General features: G+C 33.8%; 1 protein-coding gene across 4 annotated transcripts; it reads right to left on the bottom strand.

Moving 5' to 3' along the window:
- Positions 1-7,625: 7,625 nt before the first annotated feature.
- LOC125467982 (uncharacterized protein At2g27730, mitochondrial-like) lies at positions 7,626-10,057 on the bottom strand. Of its 4 annotated transcripts, XM_048586206.1 has the most exons (4): positions 9,836-10,055; positions 9,556-9,633; positions 7,929-7,957; positions 7,626-7,819 (listed from the first exon to the last, which is right to left on the bottom strand). In XM_048586206.1, coding segments are annotated over exons 1-4 (267 nt in total). In that variant the 5' UTR covers positions 9,995-10,055; the 3' UTR covers positions 7,626-7,818. The 4 variants fall into 4 exon arrangements, with proteins under 4 accessions (XP_048442163.1, XP_048442164.1, XP_048442162.1 ...); XM_048586207.1 differs by lacking the exon at positions 7,929-7,957; XM_048586205.1 differs by lacking the exons at positions 7,626-7,819; positions 7,929-7,957 and adding an exon at positions 7,959-8,201 and having other exon boundaries at positions 9,836-10,057.
- Positions 10,058-13,493: the final 3,436 nt, after the last annotated feature.

Here is a 13,493-nt window from a genome sequence, read left to right as displayed (position 1 = left end):
CAATTTATCCCAAAAATTGATAATTTTAGAAGCTACAATCACTCTCAATCAAATCGTGTGATTTCTTTTCCTTCAACATTTAGCCCGTGGTAGCTTTTAACGTGGCTACAAACAGTACAAATGGTTGATACGTAATTCTGCCAGACTGGAAGCACCAAAGCTGGTTAAAACCTGAAATTATGGAGTGAAGGGCCTCCATAGATTGCTGACACTTGGAGCATGGGGTGGCGCGCCTCCATACATGGCTAACACTTGGAACATGGAGTGAAGGTCCTCCATAGCTTGCTGTCCTTGAACTTAGGGTGTGAATGACCTCCATGGTTAGCTGACACCTAAAACATGGTGTGAAAGGTCTCCATAGTTGGCCGCCAGAACATACGAAGTGAGATTCTCTCTCTTCTCATTCATATTCTCTTCTTTCTCCTTTTCTCACACGCTTACTTTTTATCTTATTATTTTTATTAAAAAATTATAAAATATTAACGTGATTTAATGATAATGTTTATGTACGGTGGACAACCTTAAATATTATTATCATTTATCATGACAGCCGTAAAATAAAAAAATAGGACAAAGGAACCTAGGAAGAGCCACCAGTACTGACAACTCAGGGTGGAAAGTAGCTAGAAAAATGGGTTTTGCACAGACCGTATGCATGTTATTAATATGGACATGAAAGCCACACAAAAAGAACTTGTGAAAATGAGACTCTATTAGTCAGTCAACACCAACTCATCACACTCATGAGCCAAGTCGCACAATTGAAAACAAAGTGACCGTGTTACATAAGGTAAATATTGTACAATTATTCAATTTTTTTGCAATTTTTTTGCAATTTTTCGGTGGAAATAATTCAATATCAGTTCACATTCAATTACATCTTCACCATCTAGAGTAATGATTTGTCCAAGAACACCATCATTGATGGGTGGTGGGGTTCCATATTGACTATCGTGAGGTCTTTCTTGTAGTCAATATATTCATAAGTTTTTTCTCAATTTATTCTTTCATGAATTGTTGAGAATGAAGAAATGGTCATTAAAATTCAAAATCTAATAAATCAAATAATTCACAATGCATTCATAAATTAATGAGTTTTTGACTCCTGAATATCCAACCAATTAAATAATTATTTATAACATATTTTATTTTTCTGTAACAAATAAGAAAGTAATTGTTAGCGTTTTTCTAGAATTTTCCGTAAATTTCTATGAAATAAATAGTCAATTATCTTGCACAATCATGTTGTGAAGGATGATGCACGCCATCGTGATGGAACGAGCGCCGCTTCATCAAACAATCTTACAGCCCTTCTTACCAAGTGCTCAACGAGTTTGGAGGAAACAAAAACATCACTCCACATCCTTTCTGCACCTCTCTTAACATCTTGCGAAATCATTTTCCATTTTACTTTGTGAACGTGACACTATTTTGACAAATGATGTCACGGTTCTATTGATTTCATACGCGACTGGAGGACAACTTCCTCACAACACATTGTTGAACATGGAGATTGACCATGGGCATTGAGGTCATTTTAAAAATAGCAACTCAATTTCTAGTAGACTTGAATTTGATGGCTAGTTCAAGGCAAATAATAGAACCACTTGCCTAAGCGTATGTGGCACGGTCAACACATTTTTTTTTTAAGTTTTTTAATTTTTTTTTAATAACCTGTCATTATCACGCGACATTCATATTTAATAATACATTATCATATGAAGAATGCTTTACGCATAATAATGCAGTATTGGACAAGAAATGTCACGTGATGGTGAACAAGAATGAAGCCTTTATCGAGTGTGCTAGCTTAAAGATTTAAATTATTATAAATGAAGAAACATACAATATTTTTTTTCACATTATCAGCTAACCTAAGAAAATTTTCACATGGTGAGCCAAAAATTTTCATTATTAAACAAATACATGTAAAATTAGAATCTAATTTTGTTCTCATTGGCCATATAGTTCTCCAAGGTGTGAGTGAGAACTATCCTCTTGGTGAATTGGAGGCTTGCCGTGAGCTATTAAACAAAGATTGGAATTGTGAACTTGGTCATATTTACGATGAGAGGCATTTTGTGGTTGAGGAATTAGCTAACTTGAATTCTCTTGGTCTAGTTTATTTCGCTCAAACTCCTACCTCTTGTCATCTCTTGGTGTCAATTGTTGCTAAAATCTTTATATATTGTGATGTTTTGCTTTAGTTTCTCTTTGTTAGGTGTTAGCCCCATTTGTTTACCAAGAAAAATACGTATTAAAATTTAAACGACGCCAAACTTGAAACAAATATGTCCGAGAAGTGATTAGAAAAAGAGTGTAAGAAAAAGAGATGGCTTATGAATTGTAAGATGAGAATTGTTATTAGCACTCAAAAATCTCATTCTACACTCCCCACATATGTATTTTCTTTCTAATTATAGAAAGTTTAGAGTTCAAAATAAGATTTTTAAAGTGCTAATAAGAATTACATTGTAAGATATAATCTTATATAATTAAACTAAGATAATTAGACTCAGTGGCTAAGTATATAGTACACTACAAGAAAAATTAATGAAAAATATATGTAAAATTTTCTTTTTTCACCAAAAGTTAATTTGTATATTGCATTAATTTGAATATTGGTACAAATGACAGGAAAGGGTGTAAGAAATAGAGATGGTTAATGAATTGTAATATATAATCTTATATATAATTAAACTAAATAATTAGGCTTAGTGGCCAAGTACATATTGTGCGCAACATTTGAAAATTAATGAAAATTACATGCAAAATTATTTTTTTACACTAAAAGCTACCTAGGCTTTAAGTCATGGTACTTTTTATGTGGCTCTGCAAATGATAGTGAACTCGTTCCATATAAGTTCTTCTTCTATATTGAACCTAGCCATAAGCAAATTTATCGTTTCATTTAGTTATATCTTGTTGTGTCTATGGCATTATTGGACCCCATGAGCAAATTTGTCGTTTCATCTAGTTATCTAGTTATATCTTTAATAACATTAGTCATCTAAACAGTGTTATAACATTAGTCACCCAAGTGTTGTAGGAACAGACGAATATGTTTCAAATTATTGGTGCTAAAAGCAGACAGTCCATATATCATCCCAATATTTGTCCCGAATGTTTCTTTCGCTCAATGCCAAGAGAAGTGATGATTACATGCCCTATCATTCAATTAGAAGCTATTACAACTCCGCCTGCAAGAAATCTAAATATTGAGTTAGAAGCTATTGCTGAATTAGAGTAACAACAATAGTTTCTTATAAAAAGAAATAATCCTGTTATGAAAAGTGTACAATTAAAATTTTAAAATGCTAATAATAATTTTTTATTATTAAAAAAAAAAAAGAAGGAAATCAAAGATTTTTCTTCAAAGTAGGACTTCCCTAACTTTCCATGAGCTTTCGCTTCAACGTGTTTTATTAGTTGAACGATTCAAGAAGTCCAAGTGAAGTGCACTCTACCATTGACCCGCAAGAGGTGCTACCATCACTATCCCATCCAAGTTTCCCATCAAAATGACCCCTTACAATATGCATGTCAACAAAAAATAAATAAAAAATAAATCAGTCAACCCATTCTTCCTTTTATTCAAATAAATAACTTAATTTCTAGTAGACTCGAATTTGATGGCTAGTTCAAGGCAAATAATAGAACCACTTGCCTAAGCGTATGTGGCACGGTCATCACAATTTGTTTTTATTTTAATTTTTTTTTATATTTTTTAATAACTGGTCATTATCACGTGACATTCATATTTAATAATACATTACACATAACAATGCAGTTTTGGATAAGAAATGTCACGTGATGGTGAACAAGGACGGAGCCTTTACCGAATGTGCTAGCTTAAAGATTTAAATTTTTATAAATAAAGAAACATACAAAAAGAATTTCACATTATTAGCTAACCTAAGAAAATTTTCACATGGTGAGCCAAAAATTTTCATTATTAAACAAATACATGTAAAATTGGAATCTAATTTTGTTCTCATTGGCCATGTAGTTCTTCAAGGTGTGAGTGAGAACCATCCTCTTGGTGAATTGGAGACTTGCCGTGAGCTGTTAAACAAAGATTCGAATTGTGAACTTGGTCATATTTATGATGAGATGCATTTTGTGGTTGAGGAATTAGCTAACTTGAATTCTCTTGGTCCAGTTTATTTCGCTCAAACTCCTACCTCTTGTCATCTCTTGGTGTCAGATGTTGTTAAAATCTCTATACCTTGTGATGTTTTGCTTTAGTTTCTCTTTGTTAGGTGTTAGCCCCATTTGTTTACCAAAAAAAAATACGTATTAAAATTTAAACGACGGCAAACTTGAAACAAATATGTCCGAGAAGCGATTAGAAAAAGAGTGTAAGAAAAAGAGATGGCTTATGAATTGTAAATGGGAATTGTTATTAGCACTCAAAAATCACATTCTAAACTCCTCACATATGTATTGTCTTTCTAATTATAGAAAGTTTAGAGTTCAAAATAAGATTTTTAAAGTGCTAATAAGAATTACCTTGTAAGATATAATCTTATATAATTAAACTAAGATAATTAGACTTAGTGGCTAAGTATATAGTACACTACATTAAAAAATTAATGAAAAATATATGTAAAATTTTCTTTTTTCACCAATAGTTAGTTTGTATATTGCATTAATTTGAATATTGGTACAAATGGTAGTAAAGGGATCCTCCTCCCAGGGCGGGCCCTGAGGTAGCCCAAGTAGGCACCCGCCTAGGGCCCCCACTTCGGAAGGGCCCCAATAAAAATTTTATATCCTGTAATTAACATATAAATACAAAAAAAAAATATCATAATTTATTTGTTAGTGCAATGGAAATGTTGGCTTCATTTTTCTTTGGGGTCTGAATGACGCACATTCAGACAGACTAAATGGAATTCAAATTTATCCATCAGTGTCTAAAAAAACATGTCACGAAGAATACCAATAATCTAAGCAAAGCGATTCACACAAAAGTTATGTACAATATCATTATTCATGATTACTAAACAAAGGAAATGTTTTTCAATATCAGTCCTCACTCTGCAAAAGAGATACGAGACAGTATATAGAGTTAAATGAACCCGATTGTGGTTGCGATAGTTTGGTTGTAGAGTTCATACCGCATGTAGAAATATGACTCCTTAAATTAATCGGTTGTTTACAACATATAGGGATAAACGTAACCTGCCTTTCCGTTGCTGTTTTTTGTTTGCTTGTCTCGTATTTTATTTTACTTTTTTTTTAGTGGTGTGACGAAATGTATATCAAAACAAGAAGAAATCAAACTATTCTATTTCCGTAAAAATACCCAAATATCAATGAAGTCATTTACAACAGAAGACTCATATATAACCAAAACATTGCTTTTATACTAAAGGATATTTGTGTCAATTGAAATGACTTTTTGACTACATATGATATTTTTTTATAAAAAAAGATATTTTTAAAATTACAAGTCGATTTTTTGCTATATTTGATAAATACTTGTGTACATGTACCTTGAACGTTTTTCTCATATGTTAGGAGTCACCGGATATGCGGAATCAATTAGGAAACGTTTAATAGGAAGATATATAGAGGTCCCATAATTAAATCTGAAGTATTCAGCAGCTCATGTGCAAGAAAAGTTTGGGTTTTCCGTATGCAGGAGGTGGAATTTGCCCATGTGTCACGTCATTGCAACGGAGTAGCCTTAACATCCTAAACGATATCAGAAGGGTGCTCGTTGAAAAAATGTACTTTGAGACGAGGACCCTCCAAATATCGTTCAGGATGTTTTCCTACAAGATCTTGAGTACATTCCTTCTAAGTTCCTATTAAAATATCATTTCCACTTAATAAAAAAATAAAAACTTCTTAAATGAACTAATGAAGGTACTCAATAGGAAAAAATTGAAGCAATAGTCCCCAAACTAAGAACTCGTGAGTATTGATTCCTGAACTTATTATAATGTGAAACGATGATCATTTTGGCTAACTCCGTTAGAACTAACATAGTTAGCAAAACGAATCATTGCTTCACATTACCTCACGGATTGTTAGTTTAGGAACTAAAGCTCTGATTAAGCTAGAATTCAGGTACCATTGCTTCGGGAACAAAATTATCCTAAAAATTGAAAACTTTATGCAGAAACCACAATAAAAATTTGATTAGGAGTTCAATACCAAGACAAACAATTCATCTATAAAGTTTAAGAGAAGTGATTTTCACATACAATTTTTCTTCCGTTACACAACTATGTTTATTTCTAGCCGTAGAATCAATGGACATAAATAAACCGGCTGCGCAGAAGGATACGAGGGTGTGAAAATTGTTTCCCAATTTTAATCATTTCACAAAAACCGACACCCACTATCAACACAAAACCCCAAACACAGGACATGTATATCACTCAATGTATTAAAAGCGTGAGGCGTGAGGCGAAGCCTCATGGAACCTAAAATTTAAATATATATTATATGCAAATATATTTATAACAATATAATACTTTGTAAAAACAAATATAACTATAACTAAATCAAAGATAATATCATCTTCTTTATTACTAAATCTAGTTGTACTTGGAAACTATGTCATATAGTCTCAAAATGTTATAATTATTTATTTTATTGTAAGCAATTACAGAGAACTTCAAGAAAAATAAGGATGCGTGGTCACAATTATAGGAAAATTTCAAGCAAAATAAAGGCTTAATGTTGCAATTATAAGTAATTTAAAAGGAAATAAAGGCTGAGTGAAGTAGTTATAGGGTATTTAAAATGATATAAAGCAATAGTTATGGGAATTTGAGGAAAATAAAGGGTTGAGTAGAGTATTTATAGGGTATTTAAAATGAAATAAATGGGCTAGAGTATTTATAAGGTATTTAAAATGAAATAAATGACGAAAATAAAGAGTTGAGTGGAGTATTTATAGGGTATTTAAAGACAAAAATTAAAAAACAAACTCAGCCTAAAAAAACCCTAGCCACTGTCTTCATCTCCATCTCCATCTCCTTTGCTAGTTTCTTGGTCTGCAACTCAAAAACAGCCCTACAACTAAAAGAAATTCAGATTTCTGCAACCTAAAAAAGAAAAAGGGGCGCCCAGTTGACGCCTCAGGTGCCTAGACGTGCCCCGACAAGCCTAAGCGAGTATTTCGCCCACTCCCACAAAACAGAGGCGAAAATGGTGAAGCCCCGCCTCCAAGGGCGCCTAGGCGCGCCCCAAGGCGAGTTTTTTAAAACATTGATATCACTATACCTAATTCAACCATAGCACCAGTAACACATAAAATTCACAAGGATCAACTACGTTTAGTCAAAACTATCCAAAACTTAGCAGGCTTAAAACGTTTTATTACATACGAAACAATTAGGCAATTCGTCAATATTCATTCCAGCAGAAAATAAGCAAATCAACCAAAAGCAAACAAACAAATCACTAAGAAACAGTATGCGATGCAAGCTGAATTTTGAATGAGATCCTATTTCCGTTACCCGCAGCATAACATATGTAAGTTTCATCATAAATGTGGAACTTTATGAACCAAAGTACGCCACGAACACGATATGAGCAGAAAATGACACTCTCAACAGACTCAATGGAACTGAGTAAAAACAATCACATAAAAGACAGGAAGATCATAGAAAATCCAAGTTATCCCATTAATGTTTAAGAAAAGATGCCATGAAGAACACCGATACTCAACGCAGAGCGATTCTCATAGAAGTTATATACACTGTTATTATTCATGATTACTTCCAAAGGAAAAACTTTTCAAGTACTGCCAAAGTGCCCATCACCATTTCAGCTTTTAATGTGTCCCATCAGCCTTCTGCAAAAGAGAATCGACCGTGTATGCGGAATTGAAATAATGAATGAAATCCAGTCATACTATAGGAAGAATGTCTTAGAAGTAATAACTGATTAAAATTAGAATATACCAGTCAAAACTCATCACTAGCACAAGTATCTGCTTGAAGTAACATTTTATGAATTAGAAGATACTCTTCAGTTGAAATGGGGAAGTAGAAACTTCAATTACATTACACAGACTTTAACATTAGGTGATACACAATCAATCCAATAGATACGCTATCATCTTCACAAATTGTAAAGGGAGTCAAGGACAAGAAAACATAACAGACTCGTTCCAAGACTTCATCACTGCAGATTCAATGCAAGAATTGAAACAAAAGCTTCCCTGAAAACAAGAACTGGAGAACAAGACATCATCAAGGCAGATTTTAAAATGCTCCATATTCATGAAAAATTTAAAGAAGATGCATGAGTAAAAAAAGTATTATATGAACTCATACATAACAGTTTATCTCATATCCAGACATGTATCAGAGAAACCTCATTATAGCATGGCCCATACATAAAAGTAACCGTAAATGATATTACATGCATACATCTCTATTTTAAAAAACAAATGCATTCTACTCTAGCATTTGTGGTTAAAATTTCGTGATAGATGCAACAACAAAATATTCTACCACATCAAGTGAAAAGGACATGTGGTGTAATTTGTTAGTATTCAAGCAGAATCGATAGGCCATCAAACAGGCCACATAGGTTTATGCAAAGGACTGCCTCCCAAGGATACTCTACACTTTGTAATAAAACAAATGATCTAGTTTTCAAAAAAATGCAGACTTTTCACTATAAACCTATGTTCCGTAACTTTTTACCCTTGAGGTCATCTGTAAGACTAACATAGAACCCAAGAGCCAGCAATTCTCTCTCATTCATCTAGAATAAGCAACCAATTTGAAGTTATCGAAAGCGCTTGTTGAAGGAGCTGCAATCTATCTTTCTTTTTATTATTCTTTTTTAAGTGATTGAACCCATTCATAAATAAGCAACTAGATGCAGAGAAAAATGTAGCTTTCCCGAATGGATGCCATGTACTTCAATAATGACATTTTAAGATCAGATTGCAGGAAACCTCAATGATAAGTATAGACGTTCTCACTGGTAAGCCTAAGTCTCAAAGTTGGTTAAGAAAAACAGATTGACAAAACTGTGATGTAGGTCATGGTCATCCGTGCCAATGGGCCAAGGAGACCAAAAATAAGACAACCTTGAAAAGCTTGATAAGCTAGTCAGTCTATTCTAGACAACCAGGTGATACTATTCAATTAAACCTCAAGCCGGCATAAATTAATACCAGTCCTCCAATCCCAACCTCATCATTTTGATCACTCAGACGGAACTCTCTTATTATGCATTTACTCAATACCGTGTCCTTTCCTCCAGTAATGTCCGAGCACATTATATTATAACACTAACTCGAGTGATCAAACATCGCGATGCTACGCCTCACTTTCTGAAATTGAACACTTTCCAAATGTCATTTTTATATGTGTGTGCGTTCTTGCTTACTAAAATGCACAATTCACTACGACATACAGCAAGAAACCACACATTTCTTGTAATTACGCAACAACAGTTTTCAAATATCTCGTAATTACGCAGACACCGCAAGAAATCACAGATCTCTGTAAATTTGTGCCAGTCTCATTCAGTGCAAAATCCACATATCCTCAATAAAGAATTAATCCGTACCTTATCAGCATTTTCTTTCGCTTTCTCGGCCTTTACCTTCTCAGCCTTCTGCTTCTCCAATCTCTCCCTCTCCTTTCTCTTCACCCAAAAAAAAAAAAAACAAAGCCAGAACAAGTTGATTCGATCACAGTAATTCAAAATATCATTTCTGATCGGACAAAACATAATAATAACATAAACACAGATTCAAATCTGATTGCAAAATTAGTATTATAAAACAAAGTTTTGAAAAAAAATAAAAAAAATTAGAAGAGAGGAGAGAGAGCTTGGGGTTGCGTACCTGGATGTAGACATTCTCGGCGAAGCGCTCCTCCTCGCTGAGGATTTTGCCTTTGCCTGCGCTCAAGTAGCGAGTGGCTCCCCGAGACGACTCCTTGGAGCGAGTGATCAACGCTCGAGTTAGCACCGCCAGGCTCCCACCGGATCTCATTGCCGCCATCGCATTTTGCTTTCTAGTTTGTTCGTTTGTTTGTTTCTACTGCTAATAGAAAATTAGTAACAGAGCAACTTATTAGGTTTAAGATCTATTTTAATTTCTTACAATATTTTTAAAATATTTCACTTTCATACCTTAAGTACTATTTTATTTCAAAATAATACCTCCGTTACATTTTTTATTCATTGATCCGTTAAAAACTGACGTGGTTGTTACATATATGTCACGTGGCTGCCAAATCCCTGTCACGTGGCAAAAAAATATTTTTTTAAATTTCCTTTTAAAAAACATGAATTTTTTTTTAAAAAAAAATAATAATAATATTTGAAACCCATCCCTAAACCTGCACCTCCTGCAAGAAGAAGAAGAGGGAGAAGAAGAAGGAAAAAAAAAAAAAAAGTTGAAACCCATCCCATCCCATCCCATCTCCCCGCAACCACCCCCACATCCCTAAACCTGCAACAACAACAATAACAACAACAAGAAGGAGAGAAAGAGAAAAAAAAAGGCCAAACCCAATTCCCACCCCCAACCCCAAAAACCTACAAAGAAGAAGAAGAAGAGGAAAATAAAAATAAAAATAAAACCCAAAAATCGTCTTCCCTGACCCACCCCCTTCTCCCATCCATCATCACCCATCCCAAAATCCCACCCGGGCCACCCCTTTCTTCCATCCCCCATCACCCACCCCTAAAAATCCAACCCGAGATTAGTTGGATCTACCACAAAATCAGTCCAACAATCATCTCAAATTCAAACTCCCCATCTCAAAGTATTTTCGAAACTTACCTGCATTGAAAACCTCAAAAATATGGAGGTCCCGGGGGGGGGGGTCATGGTTTGTGTGGGTTGGGTCTTGCAGCCACGTGGCATATATGTGGCAGCTATGTCAGCACTTAACGAATTAATGGATGGAAAATGTAACGGATGTATTATTTTGAAATAAAATAGTATGTAAGGTATGAAAGTAAAATGTTTTGAAGATGTTGTAAGAAATTGAAATAGACCCCAAACCTGAGGTATGAAAGTGTAATTTACCCTATATAGTTTGTTCGTTTGTATTTTTCTAGTTTGTTCGTTTGTTTGTTTGTACCGCTATATCAAATTCAAAACTTCTCATTTACGAGTTAAAAAAAAAAAAATCAAAGATTAGTTGTTTAATAAAATGTTGGAGCTGCTACTCCCAAGTCTCAACCAATAACATTTGACAAGTGTTAAAAAAAAATTGAAAAATTAAAACTCAAAAAGACAACTTAAATATTTGTCAAGTTGTTATTGAGTAAGAGCAGGAACTCCTGCATTTTTTTTAAGCAATCAAGCTTTGTAGAAAGAAAAATACCACTCAAACTGTATTACGGCATGAAATAATCAATTGATCTCAAATACAATCAAACCCTCCATAAATTAAAAGGAAAACTAATGAAAATGACTTGAAAACTTTGAGTTTTAATGATAAGGACAAAATAAATGGTAAAGTGAATAGTACCAAGATTGACTTTTTAGTGTAAAAATGTGGTTTTTCGTTAAAGTGAACAGTATCATAGGCTTTTCGTTAAAACTCTCTAAATTAAATGGTGTTTAGAACAAGAAAAATCTATTAATTTAGTGCATATTAAATAATCAATTAATTAATAGTTTTTTTCTCTCTGTCAATAATCGATAGCTTATTAATTTATTAATGTATTCTTTATTGGAAAGGGATCCTCTCCGGATCCCTTCCAACAAGTCCACCATGGCCACAAATCCGAGCTTTTAAAATTTGATCAAACGGCTACAAACAGGAGCCCACTTTAAAATTTATAACATTTTTAGCCGTTGGATCAAATTACCAAAAGAAAAAGCTTGTCTCACTAGTGTAAAATGGCAGGTTTGTGACAATATTAACCCTAACTATACCTCACAATTTTTATTTGATTACACTAGCATCCCTTGATGCTTTCTCTATGAGTAATGTTAGGGAGACTAAATTTGTAAACTAAATGATATGTCACGAATAGGAATGAGCACATTTATTAACTCTTAAGTAATAAATCAATCATCAACTTCTATGTCATTTAGTTTCTAAAATTTTATCTACAAATTTACTCTCCTTACCATTACCTTTTCCATGTTCACACAAATCCCTTGTGGTTTATAATAATACCCCTTGAAGTTTCATATTGTTTCCATGAAGCCCATTCCGTGAAAATTTCATCCAAAAATGGATTATATCATTAAAAAATTCTCCACAAATTTCTTATAGTTAATCACATAGATTTCACATAACCGCTCACATTCATTGTTTTTTCCACAAAACATTCATTGTTTTTTCTACAAAACTCCCTGAGCTTTTGTAAATAAGAACTCCTAAAGGTTTAAGATGCTTTCATATATAAATCATTAATTATAATATAGCGTGACATAAGTTGTTCAAGAGCAAAAAGAAAATCTTTTAAAGTGAAAAAAAAAAAAATTTAGCTATTGCTATTGATGCTAGAAAATGGTTAGTCATCAAAGAACTTGTGTGGACACAAGTAGTTGAAGCGGGTCAGATGAACCATATCTTAAGAGATAGATTGGTTCACCTGTAATCAAGCTACATCCACTGTGGTGTATTGGTATTTATGTGTGTATTACAATAGTTTTAGTCCTTACATATGTAAGGCAACCCATTTCTCAAAGAAGGTCATCTTTGTGGCCTCATAGCAAAGGTGATGTGGCCTCTCCCAATCCAAATATATATATATATATATATATATCTTAGTTCCCGAGTCAAAATAAGAGTGTAAATAGTGTCGTTTGTTCAAAAAAAAAAAAAAAAATACAGGCATTCATCCAACAACAGGATTGAAAACATGCCTGCCCTTATTTGTTGTTTATATGACATTTGTAGATCCAGTTGTCTTGGGTATGACTTCCATGCAAGCAAAGATAATCCAACTAAGTACTTCTTCACACACATAAATTAATTTCACAGTTCGATTGAATTCGTAACTTCAAGTTTAGTAGCTGTCAGACCAAAGTTCACCTTAGAAAACGCGATCACTTCATGTTTCATACTTAATATTCGATTTATGGTCCAAGTCCGACATGGAAAATGCTAATAAAGTGGAAAGCTCGTGCAAATTTGCAACCAAGTCCAAAGTCCACAATCTCTACTTTTAATTGAGTCCAAATTCTTCAGCCCAATTCACATACAACCCAAAACCCAACCCACAAAAATTGAAAAATATTGTGGGGAAATAGGAAAGGCCCTTTCTTAGTTTCCCAATTTTCCTGGAAAATTTGGATGTGCGGGAAAACTTGTTTAGGGCTGCTCTCACACGCAGACCCATCTCAATTTCTCTTATCATTCACCCCTCAAAAACCCAAATCCCAAAATTGCCCAAAAGATTTGTGGTATTTGCGAACAACGGCAACGGTTGGAGCAGGTTTCGAATTCCAAGGAGAGGGTAGAAGAGAAAGGAAAAGATGAATCAACTGGATTCGACGGTGGTGGCAATGTCGATGATTTGGGGAAGAA

The sequence above is a fragment of a genome, unplaced genomic scaffold (genome assembly GCF_019419815.1).
Source record: "Pyrus x bretschneideri cultivar Hongxiangsu unplaced genomic scaffold, Pyrus_bretschneideri_v1 Contig24, whole genome shotgun sequence".
Taxonomy (NCBI): domain Eukaryota; kingdom Viridiplantae; phylum Streptophyta; class Magnoliopsida; order Rosales; family Rosaceae; genus Pyrus; species Pyrus x bretschneideri.
Note: the sequence above shows the minus strand (reverse complement) of the source record. Positions and strands in the feature narration are given on the sequence as shown.